Source organism: Haliaeetus albicilla, chromosome 6 (genome assembly GCF_947461875.1).
Source record: "Haliaeetus albicilla chromosome 6, bHalAlb1.1, whole genome shotgun sequence".
NCBI classification, from domain to species: domain Eukaryota; kingdom Metazoa; phylum Chordata; class Aves; order Accipitriformes; family Accipitridae; genus Haliaeetus; species Haliaeetus albicilla.
This window is the reverse complement of record NC_091488.1, coordinates 46876968-46897074: the sequence shown is the minus strand read 5'-3', so window position 1 is coordinate 46897074 and position 20107 is coordinate 46876968. Positions and strand designations below refer to the sequence as shown.

General features: G+C 51.4%; 2 protein-coding genes and 1 long non-coding RNA gene across 4 annotated transcripts; 1 reads left to right on the top strand and 2 right to left on the bottom strand.

Moving 5' to 3' along the window:
- Window positions 1-1428: 1428 nt before the first annotated feature.
- Window positions 1429-4496, bottom strand: TPI1 (triosephosphate isomerase 1). Its single transcript, XM_069786009.1, has 7 exons — window positions 4273-4496; window positions 3307-3430; window positions 3136-3220; window positions 2872-3004; window positions 2534-2619; window positions 2267-2354; window positions 1429-2000 (listed from the first exon to the last, which is right to left on the bottom strand). The coding sequence occupies exons 1-7, from the start codon at window positions 4382-4384 to the stop codon at window positions 1882-1884; spliced, it is 747 nt and encodes a 248-aa protein (XP_069642110.1). The 5' UTR covers window positions 4385-4496; the 3' UTR covers window positions 1429-1881.
- LOC138685748 (uncharacterized) lies at window positions 2676-3005 on the top strand. The gene is made up of 2 exons (XR_011325177.1): window positions 2676-2778; window positions 2811-3005. It is a non-coding gene; the product is annotated as an uncharacterized lncRNA (long non-coding RNA).
- A 109-nt stretch (window positions 4497-4605) lies between the features above and the next one.
- USP5 (ubiquitin specific peptidase 5) lies at window positions 4606-19862 on the bottom strand. 2 transcript variants are annotated; one of them, XM_069786007.1, is made up of 20 exons: window positions 19690-19862; window positions 18058-18183; window positions 17705-17771; window positions 14705-14838; window positions 14253-14398; window positions 13765-13949; window positions 13092-13186; window positions 12386-12579; window positions 12152-12223; window positions 10751-10832; window positions 10410-10535; window positions 9821-9974; window positions 9232-9406; window positions 7779-7867; window positions 7379-7570; window positions 6684-6827; window positions 6380-6525; window positions 6140-6293; window positions 5416-5500; window positions 4606-5241 (listed from the first exon to the last, which is right to left on the bottom strand). In XM_069786007.1, exons 1-20 carry the CDS (start codon window positions 19795-19797, stop codon window positions 5148-5150), a joined length of 2568 nt encoding a protein of 855 aa, XP_069642108.1. In that variant the 5' UTR covers window positions 19798-19862; the 3' UTR covers window positions 4606-5147. The 2 variants fall into 2 exon arrangements, with proteins under 2 accessions (XP_069642108.1, XP_069642109.1); XM_069786008.1 differs by having other exon boundaries at window positions 7448-7570.
- Between the last annotated feature and the right edge of the window lie 245 nt (window positions 19863-20107).

Genomic DNA, 20107 nt, shown 5'->3' with positions numbered 1-20107 from the left:
CCACCCCAATGCCTTGAGGCACCACACTACGGTCATGCCCCAGCAACCTCTCAGAAACACTTACTCTGGTAATACAAACCACAGAACCCTCAGGAATTTTTTTTTTTTTTTTTTTTTTTTTTGCCTTTGAAGCATCCTCCTCTCCACACACCAAGAGCCAGTAGCTGTAATCTCTGTGCTGCAGCCAGGCTCTCCCTTCTCAGGCCATCTCACATCCTTCCGTTTGATGGGCTTGCTTCCATCACAAGAGATACCCTGCCATCCTGCTCCTACACCAGGCACCCACCACCCTGGGCTTCTTAACAGCAGTTACCCCACCGTGACCCATGGCTGCTTTCACCGCTATTTTAGGGCGGGCTGGCCCGCCACACTGGCAGCTTGCCCCAGGTCTGGTGGCAGCTCCTTCCCAAAAGGTTCCTGCTGAGGAACGGGCAGGGTGGGGGCCAGACTTCTGTTCCCAGCTGGGAAGGAGATACCGCCTGAAGGGCCAGGGACTCTCCTCTCCCTGTCCCTTCTTCCAGCAGCACTGTAACAGAGTAGGAGGACCCGCAGCATTAGCGCGTTTCCTGAGATTTTTCTCCTCCTTGGTCCCTCACCTCCTGCCTTTCATCCCTCAGGCGATGCTGGCAGGGCAATACACCAACAGCTGGAGCACCAGGGGAGGAATATGCCCCAACTGCAAAAACTACTGCAGACCAGAAACATGAAATGGGAGAGGATCTCTCAGCTCTGCATTAAGAGACCGAGTGCCCCTTTGCATGTCTGCTCCATACCAGAGCACTGCCTATAGGCTCCCACGGATATACTGCCTCACAGTCAAGCTCCTCCTTATGAGGCACTTCCTTTTTCACTACCCTAAAAATCTCCCAGCTGGTGCAGCAGTTGGGAAATAACATCCAGTCTTGCTTTCTCACCCATCAGCCCACAGCTGGAAGCAGCCAGCAAGCACAGCCTCAGCACATGGCCTAAAAACCTTCCTTGCATAGAGGGAGCTGCTCTGCTCCATCTTTAATGAGCAGCAAAGTCAGTTACCAGTCCTCACAGGCAAAGACTAGTGATGAGCACATTACCAAGCCTGCCTGCAAAGATCAGCTCACTAGCGGAATGGCCAGGTGCTCCAGCAGCCACTGGAATAGATGCACACAAATCATTCTGGGGCCCAAAGAGGAGCTGTAACAGGAGAGGAGCAAGATGCTCAGGGCATGCTGCAGGTAAAACCTATGAAAGCAAGATACAGGTTGAACCTGTGCAATGCCTACCAGGGCAACAGTGGGCCCTCAAAAAAACCAAACAACCAAAAAAAAAAACCCAAACCAAACCACCCCACAAAACCCACACTATCCTCTCTGCAACCAGCTACCTCCAGAAGCAGCAAATTCCGTACTCTGCTTTTCCCCAGCTGCTTCTGAATAAGATCCAGGACACACCTTTGCTTTTTTTCATTTATTGTTCAGTACGGGAAACAGGTGAGGTAAGACATCTCACAAGGGTCTAAGCTGACAGGCTCCTTGCTGACGGAGCTGAGGGATGTAAGAGAGTGTAGTTCCTTTTTCCTTCCCCCAGCACCAGTGGCCCCCTCTCCCTGCAGCACTGCAGAGAAAGGGGGAGGCACTGGCCAGGTTGACTGTGGGCTCTTACAGGTCAAGAGGCGACCAAGGATTTTGCCAATTCAGAGAGGAGGCTGTCAAGGCTCTGCCAAGACAGGCTCCCACTAACAGGACTCCAACATGGTGGTGGGGGTTAGCAGCACAGCTAGAACAATGACCGTGGAGGGGGAAAGCCTCAGAGGAGGCCTCTGTACTGAGACATGTGCAATGAAAGGTCCCTTCTTGCTTCCGTTTCTCGCTCTGAACCACAAGGGACTGCTCCTCACAGGCTGCTTCAGTGTTTGGCATTGATAATATCCACAAACTCTGGCTTGAGAGAAGCTCCACCAACAAGGAAGCCATCCACATCATGCTGAGAGGCCAGCTCCTTACAGTTGCTGCCAGTGACTGAACCTAAGGAGGGAGCAGTATTTTAAGGTCAGATGTGGCCGGCTCTAGAAAATGCAGCCAGGGCAAAGGTAAGACCTCCAAGGTACTAGCCACCTCTTACTATGCAGACAGTAAGACTGTCTCCCATTTACCCAAACAAGCTAGTAGGTGGCTCTTCATGCTCTGAAAGTCTCGAGTTTCCTCACCAGCAGAGCATGCTGTACAACTGCAGCAACAAGCAGAGAAACTAAGTGCTTCCTGCACTGGAAAGGGGCTTCAGGCTCATTTACCTCCATAGATGATCCTAGTTGACTGAGCAACAGCATCAGACACATGGCTTTTCAGCCACCCCCTCAGCTTCTCATGAACTTCCTGAGCCTGCAGTGGAACAGAAAGAATCCCACTGAGGGCTGAGCATTCCAAAGAGAAGGGAAAATCTCTTCGAGAGAATCTTTAGAGATTCTCTAGATCTTTAGCCTTTAGAGAGAATCTTCAAGATCTCTTGAGTGGGAAGGGTCAGTTGGCCATTTAGTCAGCCACCATTCACCTGCTCATACCTGTTGGGGAGTTGCAGTTTTACCAGTTCCAATAGCCCAAACTGGCTCATAGGCAAGAACCACTTTACTCCAGTCCTTCACGTTATCTGGAGAGGAGGGAGAAGGTATAGGTAAGTACAGTACCCCATGTTGGGAAGGGTAGAGCTAGAGAACTTTCCGGAACATGCAGGGCTTTCATTAACATGACCACGTTAATATTGTGCATGAACTTTTGCAGCAATGTATCTGCAAGCCTTACAAGGAAGGCCAGGATGGCCATTCTGGCCTTCCAGTTAAGGCCAGGATGGCCATTTCCCAAACGTCCAAAGCAGAAAAAAGCACCTGTTTTCTTCCCTTACCAGCAATGGCTTTGGTCTGTTCAAAAACCACCTTCTCTGTTATGCCAGCTTCTCTCTCATCCAGCTTCTCCCCAATGCAGGCAATGACTCCAAGGCCCTCAGCTAGAGCATGAGCCACCTTCTGCCCAATCAACTGGGAATGGAAAAGAAACAAGGCAACCAGTAAGTCAGAATTACTCCCGTAGTCATATTTTAACTGCTCACCCCTCCAGCCTTTGCAGGCACATCTGAGCTGGACCATCTCGCCATTCCAGGGTCGCTCACCTCATCAGACTCTCCAAAAACATGCCTTCGCTCCGAGTGGCCCAGGATCACCCACGCGGCTCCAATATCTTTGATCATTGCTGGGCTGGGGAGAAAGGAGATGACTCGCAACCTCTGGAGGAAATTCACATCCCAGAGGCACCCTGGCTTTCCTCTCCTCTGCGCGCTCACCTGATCTCTCCTGTGAAAGCACCCTTTGGTACCTTGTAACAGTTCTGCGCCGCAACTCCGATCTTCGCGTCCAGCTTCTGCCGGGCAAAGTCAAGGTAGATGGAGGGGGCTCCGCAAACCACCTCTGGAAGGCGGAGAAGGCGGGTTACCCTCAGGAAAGGGCAGAAACCGTACCCGGCCACCGACCCCAAATCCCAGCCCGGAGAGCTCTCACTCTCTCTCCCCTCCCCCGCTCCCGGGAAGGTGCCCTCGCTGACATTTGGGGGACCCTCGGCGGCAGGAATATCCCCGCTATCCGATGACTCCACGGGAGGGAGGGAGGGAGGAAGCCCTTTCCAGTGGGCAGACAGGCGACACCAGGTCCCTCGGCCGGTTCACACGGGTCCCTTGGAACGGGACCAGCTGAGAGACCGGCCGAGAATCCCGACCCGCTGCCCGGGCTGGGGCGGGGGGGGAACCGGGCAGTACCGGGTTACACCCGGGGCTGTAACCGGGCACGGCGGGGAGGCAGGGGCACGGTCTCACCGCCCGCCCTGGCAGCGCAGCTCGGCTGAAACGTGGAGCTCCGCAACCCCCCTCCTCCCCCCGGTACCGGCCGTGAGGCGGGACCGGGAGCACACGGGGCGGGGGCGGCGGGGGGGGGGGGGGGAAGCAAGGCCGAGGGAGAGGCGCGGGGCCCAGGGACACGGGTGGCCGGGGAGGGGGCTCGGCCGCGGGGCCACCCGCTCCCACCGGGGGTGGCTGGGGGGGGCTCGGCCTCCTCCCGGGGGCCGGCCGCACGTGCCCGCCGGGCCGGCGGCCCCCGGATCCGGTTTCGCGGGTATATTTAGCCCCCGCGGCCGGGTTATATTTAGGCCCCCGCCGCCCTCTGACATTTGCCGCTCCCCCGCCCGGTGGCCGGTCCCCGGTGCCGCCAGGCCGCCAGGCGCCGCGCGGGACGTGCGCTACGTGCTGCCGCGCCCTCACCGGTGTCGGCGGAAAGCTTGGCGCCGTTCAGCGTGTGGATGAGCTCGCCCAGGCTCTTCTTATCGCCGTTCATCTTCCAGTTACCCCCCACGAAGAACTTCCTGGGCGCCATGGCGGGAGCGGGCCGGGAGCCGGTACCGGACGAAACGACGCGAAGGTCAACGGCGGCGCCCGCTTTTATCGCCCGAAGCCCCGCCTCCCACGCTGGCCCCGCCCCGGCAGACCCCGCCCCTTCCCCGCTGGCCCCGCCCCCCGCCGTGTCCCGGCTGCCGCCGCGGGTCCTCGGTGTGCGGAGCTGGCGGGGGGGGGGGAGCAGACAGACAGAAACCAGGGGGGTATTTTGACTTTTATTTTGTCCCTCGTGTATTTTGGCATGTAAAGGGCACACAAGGAGGGGGGGAGGGGGGGAGGGGGGACACCGCTCGTGGCCCACCTTGCTGCCAGCCCCACGCCCTCCCCGGCGGGGCAGGCAGGAGGAATTCCCCCCCCCCCCATACACAAGCCACACATACACACAAGCCCCCTCCTTTCTTTCTGGACAGCAAGGAGGTGGCATCATCCCACCAAGCAGCAAAGCACTAGGGCTGTGTCACACGGGGGTGGGGACAGTGAGGACATTTCCTATAGAATCAGATATTCCCCCCCACCCCCCCACCCCCAATCCCAGACCCCCTTCACTCATGTCCACGGGGGGCTCCAGCCCCCAGTCTATTAGTCAGGGAATTCTTGTCTCCCCGTGTGTCACCATGAAGGGACGAGTGGGGAAAGAGGAGCAGGGGAGAGAAGGACCCTGCTCTCATCCTCACTGCCCCCACCCCTTTGCGCCCCACGCCTTCAGCCCACGCTCCCCCCACCACACACAGCAAGAGGATGTTCTAGCTGGGAATCCGCTGGTAGAAGTAGATGTAGCCCAGGTCCTTGGGGGGCTTCTCAGAAGCACAGACTTTCTGGTCGTTGTAGATCACCCACCTGCAATGGGCAGAAGGGGAGCTCAGGGACACCATTCTGCAGCTAAGTCGAGACTTGACTCCCCTCACCCGCTCTCATCCCCAACCCCCCCCAAGACCTCTGAAGAAACAGGGGAGGACAGTGATTTAAAGCTGTACCTCTGAGTCCTCCTTACACCATGAAAATCCCTCTTACCTGCCATCTTTCTTGATGTGACAAACATAGTGCCCACACATAGTCGAAGTGCCCATGTGGCTGATGAAGGCAAACAGCTGATATTCTTGAGAGGAGGAGGGAAGAGAGGAGTGATCAGAGAAAGAAAGGCATTTTACCCCAAAACACCCTGTGTGCAGGACCCTCTCTAGAAAAGCATCCCTGAAGGAAGCTCTGCGGGGTAGTACTTTAGAACTGGGTCTCCCATCAAGCGTGATCATGAGGATTTGGTCTGCAGGCCAAACATGCAGGGAAACATGGCAACTGCCACTTAGCCTTCTCTCTTCCAACTGTTTATTTGGCCCATGGGTCCCAGGCGGGTAACAGCAGAGATTCCCCCTCCCTGTGGCACCCAGCAGCACTGGCACTGATTCTGCACAGAGACTGGGACCTGGTTTTTCAATGGGAGCCTGAAGAAAAGCCTCGTGGGACGACTGGGAAAAAGCAGCACAGCCCTTCCCGTTGTCTTTTACTTGATGGCTCTTCCTCTGCCACTCTCTTACTGGCTTCCAGGTAATTCCCAGCCTGAAGGGTCTAGACCCTACTTTGCCATCCCTCTCCTTTTTCTCCCTGCTTCCACCTCAACAACCAGACCAGCTCTGTGGCAGCTGCTGCTGCCAAAACCTGAGGTATTGTACGGATTAGGAGGATGAAGTGGTGTTGAGTCTGCATCCCCAAATCCCCATTCCTACTGCTTGGAACTCACTTCCAGGTCCATCGCGCACTTTAGGACCCACAGGGATAGATTCGGAGATGGACTCAGCTGCCGAGCGTCCCTCCGAGATATCCATAGCAGCTTCTGCATCAAGGTCATCAATGTGACTAAAGATCCAATCCACAGCACGCTCCAGACTGTTGTTCTGGAAGGAAGAAGAGAAGACTGTGAACTTGGGAATGCCTGTTCCTGAGAATATCCTTTCACTCTGACATCACGCATGCCTCTCACCGTGGCTCTAAGCGCTTTCATAGCCTGGTCCCGGGAGAAGCCCATGGAGACAATGGTGGCCACACTGTCTTCTGAAGGAGGGTCTGGGCAGGCAATAGTTGACCCTGGTCCACTGGATCCAGGGAGAACTAACGGGTTAGCAAAGTCTGCAGCAGAAAACGGAACACAGGTCAGAGCATTTAGATCTCTCCAAAAGGGATACAGCCTTAGGTCCCAACTACTTCAGTTTTCTGCTGTTGTAGTGGGATGGGAAGTACAATGGCCCAGATGCAATAAGCTTCACGATGGCCATGTGGTCTCATACCTGGATCATCCATGTGTGACATGACCCAGTTCATGGCAGCCTCAACCCCGCTGTTCCCTGTGTAATACACGGCTTTGCGGCAGGCATCCATGGGAAAGCCCATCTCCACTAGCTGGATAATCACTGACTCATCCAACATGGGTGCTGTGGGAGGACAGAGATTAGAGCCACCCGCTCCCACCCAGCCCTGCCTGCTCCATTTTGTGCAGTGTCACACAGCCCCCCATGCCACCATTTCCTGGCTTCATTTCATTCAAGTTCTGTCTCTCTGCTCTTCTCATCTTTTGCTACCTTTCTTCTTCAGAAGTGCAGTCTCGCACACAGGCACCCCAGGGAACAGAAGGATTCAACTCGTGAACTCGGGAGCCCTGGCTCTTCCCTACCCTCCAAACCCTTACCTCCCACTGTGTTTTGTGAAAACAAAATACCTCTACCAGTTAAATCCTGTATAAACTCCAGCTCTGCCCCCTCTAAATGCTCTAGACATGCCACCTCCCCATCTTCCACAGAACAGGAATCAACAAACTCCCCTGAGTAACACCCTTGCATAACAGGCATGCAAGGGAGGCAGCCGGCATTCGCTGACAGAGGGACAGGGAAAGTCTGAGCAGGTGGAAACCGCTAGCATGGGAGACAAGACGAGGAGAGCAAGGAAATGAGTCAGGCATCAGGAAGAGAGGAGGAGAATCACTAACATGTCGGAGAGGAGAAGTGAGGGGAGCAGAAGGAGTCGTCGTCCTCGTTGCCATAGAACCCCAGGCTACCTTTGGGCTCGTCTGGTGTCACCAGTGGGGGTGCGATGTCTGGCATTTCTTCTTCTCCATCTTGCAGCCCTGTTCCCTGCAGTGCAGAGATATCCAGCTCCTCTGGCATTTCAATGGAGACATCTGCAAGATACAGTCTTGCTCAGCCTCCCCATAGGGGCAGAAACGAAGGACTCACTTGGGATATCCAGAAGGGTAAGTCCCTGGGGATGCAATATGCTATAGTCTGCAGCTCCTTTTGGGGTGGTTACTTTCCTCTTTGCAGTAATGACCACCATACCCATATATGTCTCCCAATACCTATACATTCTGTCCTTCTCATCCTCCTTACCAAGCTTTTTGGGCACCCAGTCCAGACCGAAAGTGAATTTCTTGATCTGGATCACCAGATAATCCGGGAAAGAGGCGAACCGTGTTGTTCTGAAAGAGATAAATAATACTTCTAAATACTTTGGCAGCAACAATTGAGGGCACCTAGTTGATTCAAGAAATCAGTGAGTAGGGTGGAGGCACGTCCAAAGGGGGGGATACACACACCTGTGCAGCTCTCCTATGCTGAGCTTAAAGTTCCTCAAACACAGAACCATTTCTAAAGCAGATGCTCTGACAAGATGAGACAGAACGCAACATTTACAAAATCTTGGGGGATGAGGAAAAATAGTACGTTCTCTACTTTCCAATCCTGTATTTTACAAGCCTCCTCAGATTTTAGTATTTAATTAAAAGTCTAACCCTTAAGGAACGTGGAGGAAATAACATCTTTCATTAGACCGACAGATAGAGCTGCAGAAACTGACAAGCTTTCAAGCACAAGAGCACTTCTTTGGCTATGAAGCAGAAGCAGTGAATTTTAAGCTAACTGAATTTGATTGAACGTTATTTAGTTAGACAGTTTGAAAGAGAGGGTGTCTGGAATCTATGAAACAGAGGGGAACATTTGTGAAGGGAGAAGCAGTAATAAGAGACAGATATTTATTATTGGGTGATAATTGTAACATCCCATAAAATTAATTTATAAGTTCAGTGATAATTCTTACTACGAGTTTGAACACAACTCACGACTTCAAAGCAAAACAAAATGTTACTCTTCAATGTGATGGCGTTATTGACTGTTCGTTTATAGTAGCTATTGCTCAATAACAGAATATTTGTTAGAAAAACACTTCCAGTTCTTTGAGGACTACTCTTTCATTGCAGAAGAACAGTCAGCAGCATCACAGCAGGAAGCTGCTTAAGTCTGTAATCTTCTCACTACACCTTTGCACTGTTGCATGTGCTGCAGGCAGTGAGACATATTAAAGCTGTTTTTTAAACCTTGCTACTAGCATTTAAGTTAGTATTCTTCAAAATAACTTGCGCATCTGTTACACTCAGTGTTCTGCTCAAACTTTAACAGCTAAAAACTTCCTTTAAAGAAATTTTAGAGACCATGGAACACCAGTGTTGCCATACTGTCAGTACTGACTTTAAAGCTGTATTTTGAATTTAGAGTAAAAGCTGCTGGTTTTCTGGAATATCACTGTATTTTCATAGCCCCTCAGCAACTGAAATCTGATGGTAAGGATTTCACTAGCACTGCTGTTCTGCCCACTGTAATCCCTTGGGGGCAATCACTTCAGCACTGGCAGACTGGTTCCCCCTCTGCTTCAGCGTTCCATGGGCCCAGGGTGTGGAGCACTACAAAGCTTTGGTAACACTTCTCCCCCAAGCAACTAAAAGAAGTCCCCAAAGATGCAGCTATTGCCAGTTCGTCATAGCCTAGCTGGTAACTCACACACACTCACTTGAGAGCCACAGACTTGGCCTGCAAGGCTGTGCTCCAGAAATCATCCACCTGCTCTGGAGCTCCATAGGCCTCTAGGCAGGAGCTGAAAGGCACCTTGGCTCGCACCAGCTCAGGCAGTGGCTGCTTCTCCTCCTCTGCCTGCCGCTTCTTCTCCTCATATTCCAGTAGTTCATCTAGAGAATAAAGCAGAGGAGTCAAGGACCACCTCTAGGTACCTCCAAAGCTACTGGTGTAAGCTACACCCAGAGGCAGAATAGGCCCATTAGATACACGCCATCGCGAACGAAGCACAAAGTAGACAGTGTCTTCCAGAGCACTGTTCTGCTACTGTAGTTCCTGTTTTGCTGTTGAATCACAGCCCAGCTTGTGGTGTCGGAGGGAAAGGTTCTAGAGGGACATCACCATGTCACACCACCTCTGAAGAAATCAGCCTGATCCCACAAAAGCAGGTGAAGGATCGATCTGGCTTCAGATGGGGCAAAGCCAGTCCCTGAGGAAGTCCGTTTCTCATTGAAGGAGTGCTGTAATAGAAGTACAGTATCCAAACCTAATGTTTGCTACTGCTCTGGCCTTGGCACATTACTGACCTTTGTTGAGGGCAGCATCCATGGGCACAGGCAGCTGCATAATATAGTCCACACGCTGGGTATATTTCACCTTTTCTGTGGCCAGGCACTTCAGCTTCTCCTCCACCAGAAAACGGAAGACCTCATTAGGGTTCTCCGAGCTGCGGCAGTTCCTCTGAAGAAGGAGAGAGATTAGAAGGATAGATGTAACATCAGAATGCCAGAAGTAAGTATCTGCAGCAGCAGCGGTTCCACACAGGACATGGCTAAAGAGTATTCACTTCTGTACCCAGTCCACTGAAAACACAGCAAAGAGTAAACTAGAGCCAACTTCTCTACCCCAATCTCTATGCCATTCTGCTCCTAAAGAAGACAATTTACATCTCCAGCTGTGCCATTCCCAAAAGAGATTTCTCCAAGGAATTAGCCCTGAAAATATGGCCAAGCATCTCTCCTTCTCTGCTCCCGCACGTGCTAGGCAGCCCATTTCCCTGTGTTCTCTCCCTCTCTCTGCTTCGATTGCCAGCTTCTCACCACCACTCCTCACCCCCTGCTTCAGGGAGAAAAAGCTGGGCTTTCCCATGATTTGACAGATAGACTCAACCATTACCTCCACCATGTTGATGAAGTGCAGAAAGAATTCCTGGGCATCCTGCTGTCGGTTAGTGGAAAATTCTGGGTGTCCCTTTCCAATGAGGGACTTAAACATGCGTGGAGCAATGCCATTTTGCATACCCTGCAAATAACAAGGTGGAAGAGGAAGGTGGTCATAATTTGCCAAGCATATGTCCTGGCATGTAGCACTCTACTCTTAGCCATGCTTTTCTTCAGGTGACAGGGCCCTGGAATGAGCGCCAGGACATGTCTTCAGAAAGGGTTCTCCCTTCTTTCCCATGTAACACACACCTCATGCAACACACACATCACGAGGATGCCGTATTGAAGTCTCACCTTCTGATCAGGCTGCTGTTCCCCATCTGCAGAAGCTGGCTTTGAATACTCCCCAGAAAGCAGTCCATGGCCCAGTTTGGCTCTGGAATGATGAAGAAGTCACTGTTAGCATCAAAATGGTTTCTTCAATCCTACACGCTCCAGGACCCACATCAACCCATCCAGCTTTAACACTGCCGTGAACTGTCAACCTTGGAGAGATCAGCTTTCTCTGCTGCACCAGCCAAGATTATCTTATCTTGGTCTGCTCTCAGGTCCCACGAGACATCATTGATTTGAAAGTTACTAGGACTTCTGGGCACCAATCTCAGTCATTGCTTGCACATTGCACAGAACATAAAGGAACAGCCTCCTTTTCCCGGCACAAGGGCAGCTGGTGCTGAGCCTTACAGCAGCTGCATAACAGCCAAACTAAGCTGCTGCCTGACATGGGTAAAGTAGCAGTGTGTCTAAATGACTGTGCAGGAGACAACAGGGCAGACTGAAATTGTCTGAGCCAGAAATAGCATTGCTGTGAGCAGACTAATCACATTTTCCCAGGGGAAAGATTGTCTGCATGAAGCACTTAATGGACAACAGTAACATTCAGCGATTTCCTCCTATGCTCAGACTCTCCTACTGTTCCACATCACTCCAGTCCTTTCCCATTGCTGTTGCCATTTTTCTGGAACCAAACCCTACCAAGTCCTCCCTTTGCCAAGGCAAAAATCTATATGGCTGCCTCAACTTAGCCCCCTCCTCAGTGAACACCTCACTTACTCCAGGCTGTCCAAATTTAGAATCCTCCCTTACCGCAGAACTCCCTTCCACAAATGCCACCTTCCACTCCTTCACCCCAAACCTCCATATACTGCTTTGCTATTTTAGGGAAGATGTAGCAGAGAATTCATGTATTTAAAATGCAACACCCTCCCAAATCTTGTGTTCCTCCTTCTGTATATTCTCCTGCTATTGCTCGCACAACACCTCTTGCAGGAAGCCTCTTTAGGCATACATAAGTTATCCACTGTGAATAAAGTTGCCTAAATCTCTGTATTTCTTTGCTCTTAGCCATCTCCCTCCGTTGCAGAGGGCAAGTACCTTTTTGCTGTTACACAGATAGAGTATGCCTACCAGAAATCCCCCCGTGGTAACAGATGGTACTGCGTTCCCCACATAATACATTTAAGAGCCTCTCATGAACACTGAGGTGCACTCTGTCCTCTCCATCTAGGGCATTCAGCTGAACTTTCTTGGCTTAGATCCTTATTGATCACTGAGGATCAGTGTTTCTGGTGATGGACACGGAAACAGAGAGGCGAGGCTTGAGGGAGAAACCTGCAGCAAAGCACACTGTAGCAGCGCAGAGGGGACGCACCCAGGCAGCCTCAGCCTTCCTTCTCTCACCAAAACTCTACGTACACTTGTGTGCTGAAGTCCTGTGTGGGGTCCGAAGGTGCACTTTGGAATATCTTCTCCAGCTTGTCCACATACCTGCAAAGCAAAACAGAGCAATCTAAGAGACATATGGATTCAGCTAGTAAAAACACAGTTCTGAGCCGGATTACTGTAACAGAAGCTCCCAGCTCTAGGAGACCTTTGTACTGATCCCAGGGGATCCCAGGCTAATGGAAAGGAGTGATTAAGCTCACTTACTTTCTCTGGAAGTCTGGAATACTGAACAGCACCTGCATCACAGAATTGAGGTAGCAACTGTTGCCCAGGTTACGGATACCAGTGTACCCAGGCCCATAGAGAGGCTTGAGCTGCACGCCAGACTCCTGGATGAGCTCCCATTCCCCAATGCGCTGGTTCATGTCTATTTCCAGTTCTGTCATTGTCTTGTCTGTCTGTGGAGGGAAAGAACGGGAAAAACCCTCAAAGAAGACTCAAGGGAACACCAGTGGTGTGAAAAGGGCAATGCTGTAGAGAAACATAAGGGGTCAAATCCATTCTATTTTATTAAATGAGAAGAGAAGCCAAATACAAGAATTGTTTTCAAGTATCTGAAAACCTGGGACAGAAAGAGGAATGGTAAGAAACATGGAAGAAATCTGAACCATCCCCTATTAAAGGGGCATAGAAATCATACACTAACACTGAATCCAGGGAGCAAAACTCGGAGCCTGGGCACCTCCCTGCCTACAGTACTGACACAGAGCCCCATGGGAAACCTGAGGGACGGAGAAGGCAAAAAAGGCAATGGAAGAGGAAAGGCAGACAAGGCAATTCTCTGCCTGATAAAATACTGGGTTTCTTGACCAGCAATGGTTCTGCATAGCCATGGAAAGCTGGGATCCAGCTAAGAAATGTCAGAATTCCTTCTCTCCTCCTCTGGGCCTATGGAAGAACCTCCTCTCACCTTCTGCATCTTGAGCATGTCGATCCCAAAGTGAGCAAGGTGTTCTGCCAGGTTGGGATCCAACACCATATCATCCTCGTCATAGGAGTACACGTCTATGCAGGAACAGAGAGGAAAAGGAGAGACTTATCATGGCCTGTGATCTAACATTCACTGCTGGATGAAGAGAACAGAGTGCTCAGAACTGGGAGTTTTGACAAACTGAGCAGCTGGGGTTTCTCTCCTTTCTCAGGAGAGCAACACAACAGACAGAATATCGAGGTTCTTCCAAACCACGTGACAAGACAAACAGCTTTGTCACTGATCAAGGTATATGTAAGTCTGGAGTGAGGGAAGTGGGTTACTGTGCCATATACTCTGCTCAGGCTTTGGACACAAAATTATTTGATAAACGTGCCACCACAGAGAACAACAGCAACCTGGATAACTATTCTAAAACCCTTCAAATTACAAGAGAGGGGAGGAGGAAGGCAAGGTTTTGTCAGCTGGTTCTTTGCCTGCCACAAGAAGCAGGTCAGAGTGGGAAAGTTCACAGTAGGATGACGCCGAATGTTCCAGGTCATAAGATGGGCAACAACAGCCTGGAAATCCTCCCTGACTTCCCCTGTCAGAGACCACAGTCAGCCTGAGTGGTGCCTGGCATCTATAACCTTCAGAGGTTCCCCCTTCTCACCAGCCCCATCAGGAGTAATTGTTCCCAGTTTCACAGCCAGTGGGTAGCCAGTTTCCCGGTAATGCTCGACTGCATGATTGTTGCCACCACTGCCATCAAAATAGCGCCGACCACAGAGGATGGCTCCATCAGTCATGTTCAGCCACAGGTTCTCCCTCATGTCACACTTGCTGCACTTCCAGCCACTATTGACAAGGAACAGAGAAAAAGAGATTAGGGTGAAAACCCTGGGGTTCTACCTCTCAAGCCCTCTCCATTACTACCCACTGACCATAGTATAAGCAATCTCATTCCTCTCTTACTTCAGAACATTGAACATCCTGAAATACCTTAGTTTGCCATTTCCCCTGAATTTACTATGACAAGGCATGCTCAAGAGACTCACAAAAAATGTCCCATCTGCTGCTGCAGTCCAGGACAGGAGAAGAAGGTGATGGGGTTGGGTCTGGGATACAGAGCGATACAGCTAGTTTCAGTACTATGCTCACCATGGTGGGATGCGGACATCATTCTGAAGTTGATGCAGGGAAAAGGCATGTTTGGAAACACGTCGAACCTCCCCATCCCAAGCCTGCACTTCCTGCTTCCGTGACGCTGAATCTGCTGTCAGGATGGCCTCAACTGCACTGGCAATCTGGAATTAGGACAGCAGGAAAAAAATAATGAAGGGCACAAGGAAAGAAGCTTCCAGTGCCACAGCACTCCACATTTAGGCTCAGATCGGCAAGTCAGTTGTGCGAGGGCAGCATTCAGGAGCCTCAGTCACAAGCCAGGACTCCGTAATATAAAGCATGGTATAAGTGCAGAACAACCCTGCTTACTGCAAGCTGAGACTTCACAGCAGCTCTGCAGGATCCCTTTTACAGGCCAGCGGTTCGTTCTCTGTAATGGTGTATTTCCTCCCTGCCAATAGAAAACACAGCTCTCCACGCAAACATACCCTGTCTTTGACCATGTCTGGTAGTCCCTCCAGTCCATCACGAGGAATATCCAAATGCTCTGGGAAAATTACTATTTTTACATCTTCGTCATATTCAAACTTTTCCTCTGTGATGTCAAATCCACCTTCTACACCTACAGGAAGAAAAAACATTGTGGAAACAGGTAAAACCAAATAGCTTGCCAAGCTTCTTTGCCCATAGCTTACATGAAATAAGGCGCCACGACTAAGGCAAAGCCCTAGATCAATGATACACAATCTTTCTTCCATTTCTGGATCCTAAAGTTTCTGCTGGCGGTGTGGACTTCACAGGAGCAAATAAAAGCCTAACGACAATAGGTTTGTTTTTCCCAGCTCTTTTTACAGATGCTTAGAAGGAATCTCCTGACCCTGACTACAACCAGAAAAAAAGATGACGTGCTCTAGAGAGACATTGGCCAGGACAGAGCCATGATAAAGCACTGCTGGTTCATCCTTCACAGTACATCCAAGACAATCAATGGAGATGTGCATGAAGAGATCATATTCTAACCTGGTTCAAAGGTCTACTCTACCAGCATCTTTAAGGATCCTAGCTCTGCTTCTTGCCTCTTCCAGGAAGGACAGTTCAGAGTTCTGAACTTAAGCAAGGAAAACCAGGAGTTCTTCTGGAACCGGAACATCCAGAATTACCGAAAAAGTCTTAGGAAAGATCTAGTGCTAGTAGTTTCTCATGCCCACCTAGCCATGCTTTCCAGAAGCTGCAACAGAAATGGGAGTTCCATACACAGCAGGTTATTTGCCAGTTGTCAAGAGTCATGATGGACGCTCACCAAAAAGTAACATTGGCAGTGGAGGGAACAATTTCTCATTTACGTAGGTACTCAGGAAAAAACCTTGGCCTGCCTTGTTTTCCAAGCATTGCCACCTTACATCCCAGAAGGAAATGGGCAGAAGATGCATGGCTTACTTAACCCCCTATGTTTTTTTTTTAACTGAATTTCCTTTATTTCTTTAAAAATAGCATGCTGTGACTGCAATAGATCTCTGCAACAGATCTCCGAAGATCTGTCGCTGCAACAAATCTCTAAGGGAGTTAAGCCTCAGCCTCAAGAATCCTGTGTGACACATTTCTGACAACCATTTAGTTAAAATGTTGAAAAAAATACCCAGTTCCCACAATATCTCCTGCAACTCTCCCCTCAAATACCTACATTTTTTAGACTATGCACAAACTGCCACGTATGAATGCAGGTGGTGCAAGCCTGAGTGATTTTAGAAATACCTGAAAACAGTCACCAGCATCATGCAACAACATACCCAGATAATCCTCCTCTGTGCCTCTTTAGCACATCCCAGAGAAGATCTCCTGCCATCACTTCATAAAACAATCCCTCAGGGTATTATACAATTCCTGAACTCTAAACAAACTAAAAAAGACCAGTGAGGTCCCCTCAGGTGGTTATATGAACCTTCTGAGGCTCCAGATGAGGAAAAGGGTCTTCAGCCAGCAGACTGCCTCCTAGCCCTTTTCCCCCCATGTATAGCCAACAGCTTGCCACGAGGTACACTGCCTCCCTCTCCACAGTTATATTCAAGCACCACAAACTCCGAGAGTCATCCAGCCAACATGCAGCCAGGGAGGCAAGCACTATAGTTTGTCGGTTTGTTTTTTTTTTCCCCATGGAGAGGGAAGCTGAGGTACAGAGAGATCAAAGGCTACATTTTGCAGCCAATGACATTTTGCTCCTACATCTTTCTAGTACTTAAAAAAATCTCCCATGTCAGGATTAGCTAAACCACCACCGTTTAGCTAAAAAAGAGGAAAAAAAACCCCTCTCCTACATTTGAGATCACTGCCTCGCAGGGCTAATACTTTCTTTTATTCTCTCCCGCTCCATTCACACCACTAAGCTGTTATCACAGGCAGCTATTTGCTGACCCAGTGACAACACTTGTCTCAAGACCTTTGCAGAATTGAGGATGCAGAAATAACTCATAATGCAGACCGGGCCTCATCTCTCCAAAAGCAGCATAATCATATACATAAAAGCGCTGGCTATCTGAAGAAACATAGATTCTAGTCTCAATTTTGCTAGAAGTGACCATTGGGACTCCATTCACCCCACCATAAAAACAGGGAGCAGCTGAAAGTCTTAATGTTGGTGTTTGTGCTGTGGTAGCAGTGGAGTCACTGGGCATCTGCTACACAATGGCACAGCCAAGGAAAAAGTGAGCAAAAACCAAGACGTGCACGGCCAGGTTCTGGATTTCCTTCTAGTGGTCAGCTTCCAGCAAGCCAAGAACCTGTTACTGCTAAAAAATGTTCCTATGCTCTGCTTTACAGATTTCCATAATGGTTCAGAAATTACTAGCCAAGAGAGACTCCTCCAAATAAGCAGCATCTTCGCTAATTGCCGTGAGAGCCTTTTCAGTCAGTGCAAGAGAGTAATGGAACACCAGCTCTGCTCTTCCAAAAAAGGGCTTGTTTTTTATATTTTAATGCTCACGTGTATTTCCTCCAGTATCAGCCTTGTATTTGAAAGAACTATCGAGTCCAAAGTGTTAATACAGCATTTACCAGTAATTTGTTTCCCATCTATATAAATAACACTAGTTTGATACCTGACAAGTTTAAAAAACAGGTTTTCTATCAGAAATTTCAAACTTTTCTCAGACTTAGACATTTTCTCAAACTAAAAAGCAACAACCCCACACTGGTTATACCCACACCAAGCTGAGTCAGGCATACAGAGTTAAGAGAGGATGCAAAACGTATTTATCTACAGAAAACACAATGCAACTTTGAACGCAGAACAAAACTAGCACCTCAGCAACTGTTTTGCAAAAACTGCCCACCTAAGACAGACTAGAAAACATAAAGTTTGAATTCAGTTGTAGAATACTAGCTTCAACTACTTCAGAAGAGGAGAGGCAAAAAAGACGTGCCACAGAGCCAGGCAGCTCCAGACGACTGGTTCGAAATAACAAGGACGATACGGTACGCAAGTGCTTTCTTACCAATAGCCAAGCGAGTTGGTTTCTTCCTTGGAGGGTCCCCAGCACTGGAGTTGGTGTCTTCTTCCTTCTGTTTCATTGAAAGAAATGGGGAAATAGAGTTAGGGGGGCAGGCAAGCTGTGGCAAGCCTTAAGGATTGAAATTAAGCTACTCTGAAAACAGGCAGAAATAGCATGGGCAATCCATACAACAATTCACCATAAGTGGAGCTGAAGAACTGGTGTACCTCAATTCACCAAGAAAAACATCAGTTACATTTGAGGAGAGAGAACTCCGTATCTGACTGAATACAGAGACATAGCCCAGCTCTCAATTTCAGAACAAGTTTGATGGTATTTTTATTTTTATATTTTACCGGTTTACGTGTTCTTTTGAGGTGCAGGTAGACCCGCTGGCCTGTTTTCTGATAGTGCTTTTCCACATACTGCTTCCCAAAGCCCAGGAACGTGTTCATGCAGATATACAAGCCGCCATCTGACTCCTGGGAGGAAGGAGAGATAAAAACTCAAGGGAGGTGGTAAAGAATGCCATTCCAACTGCTAGAATAGGCACAGACTTCCCTCTAGGAACACTACTCATTATCCACTAAATCGTGGCTACAGCTTATTCCTACGTACCAGCCACTGAGTAGCTAGTCGGAAATAAGATGGCAAGCCCCAGCCTCGCTGTCCTAGAAGAACAGGTACTTCTGTCAAGATGACGTATTTAATAAGCTATTTGCCTGTTCCTTGATGTCAGGATGCTACCGATTCAGGAAAGCCTGAGTGAGGTTCCTCAGAAGCTTATCTCGCAAAAGGCCCTTAGCAAGCACAGTTCACAAGTGCAGAGCACGGTACAACCATCACCAACCAAACCGTGGCACCCTGTCTGAAAGCGTAATTCCCGGTGCCACAGGGAATGCTGCCAAACTACAGTGTGAGGAAGGTTAACAGACCACTGTTTATTTTTGCTGCTGCATTCGAAAGCTTGTGAGCAGCTCCGAAACGGATACAGAGTGAGCCCTCCCCATCCCAGAAGCACCTGGAAAACGCCACGTTCATTCAGCAGAGATACCCTTTTTAAATCAAAGGGGCTCGGGACCCAAACGCAGAGGCTGGAGAAGAAGGAAACCACCAAGAAGCTTTCAGCCTGCTTCCCAACACGAAGCAGCCGGGACAGAGTCAGAGCGGGGAGCGCATGGACAGGCATCCCCGCGGGGCTCCGGGAGGGAAAGAGGGCCAGGCTGCCGTGTGCTGCTTCCTCGAAGGACCCGTATCTTCCAGCCGCAGCCCATTCCTTCTGGTGGGCCGGGGCACAGCCCCGACGGGTGAAGCCAAGGAGCCGGGGGGGACGGGACGGACACCCTCGCCCTCCGGGGCCTCCCCAGGTCCGCCTAGGCCAGGCGGGGGTAGGGAGGGAGGAGCAGGGATGCCGGCGGGGTGGAGACGGCTGGAGAAGGGACCACTGCCATCTTAATGACACAGCACCGACTCGCCCCCCCCCCGCCTGCCGGGCCACGCCGCCCGGTGAGGCCGGGGGCTCAGAGCCGGGCAGGGCGGGACCCCCGACCCGCTCCCCGCCGCCGCCAAGAGCCGGGGCCGGGGCCGGGGCGTCTCCCCCCTCCCCGTCCCGGCAAGCCCCGCTACAGCGGAGCCGGTGGGGCGTCGGTGGGGGGGCGGGGGCAGCAGCTCTCCAGGCGGCCCGGGCCGGCAACCGAACGGGGCGAGCGACCTGCCCACGCCCGCTCCGTCCCCAGAACTACAGCCCCCATCGCCCCGCGGCCGGCAGGAGCGCGTCGCGGGGCACGCCGGTCTCTGTAGTCCCGGAGGACCCGGCGTTCCGCCCGGCCGCCGGCCGCTCCCGGTTACCGGGGAACCACAAATCCCATCGCGCCCCGCGAAAGCGGCGGCCGCCCGGCCCCCCGCCCCGCCGGGAGGGTGGGCTGGGAGCGGGCCGGAGCCGGGGGCAGCCCGGCGAAGCGGACGGGCCGGCCGCGGGGAGCGCTTACCGGCGTGTCAAAGGAAAAGGCGCACTCGTCCTTGTGGACCCGGTCGCCGGCCTTGGGCACCCGGATGGACGGCAACACCGAGAGCAGCGCCTCGCTCAGCTCCGCCATGACAGCGGCTCACTGCTGCGCCGCCCACGGCCCCACCCTAACCAATCAGGGCCCAGCGTGGTCAGGCGGGCTCTGGCCAATCCCGCGCCTCACGGGCGAGGCTGAGGGACGGGACGGGCGGCACCGCCCGGCCGGTTGGCCCAATCGCAGCCATCCTTCTGCCGTCGCGGGTGGGGCTGGGGGGGAGGTACCGGGCTCCTCGGCCAATAGGGACGGGGAGCTCCCCGGAGATTGACAGCGGGCCGGCGGCGGGCGAGGCGGGACGTTGCCGGGCGGAGACTGCGGAGCCGCCGGGCGGCCCCAGCGGGAG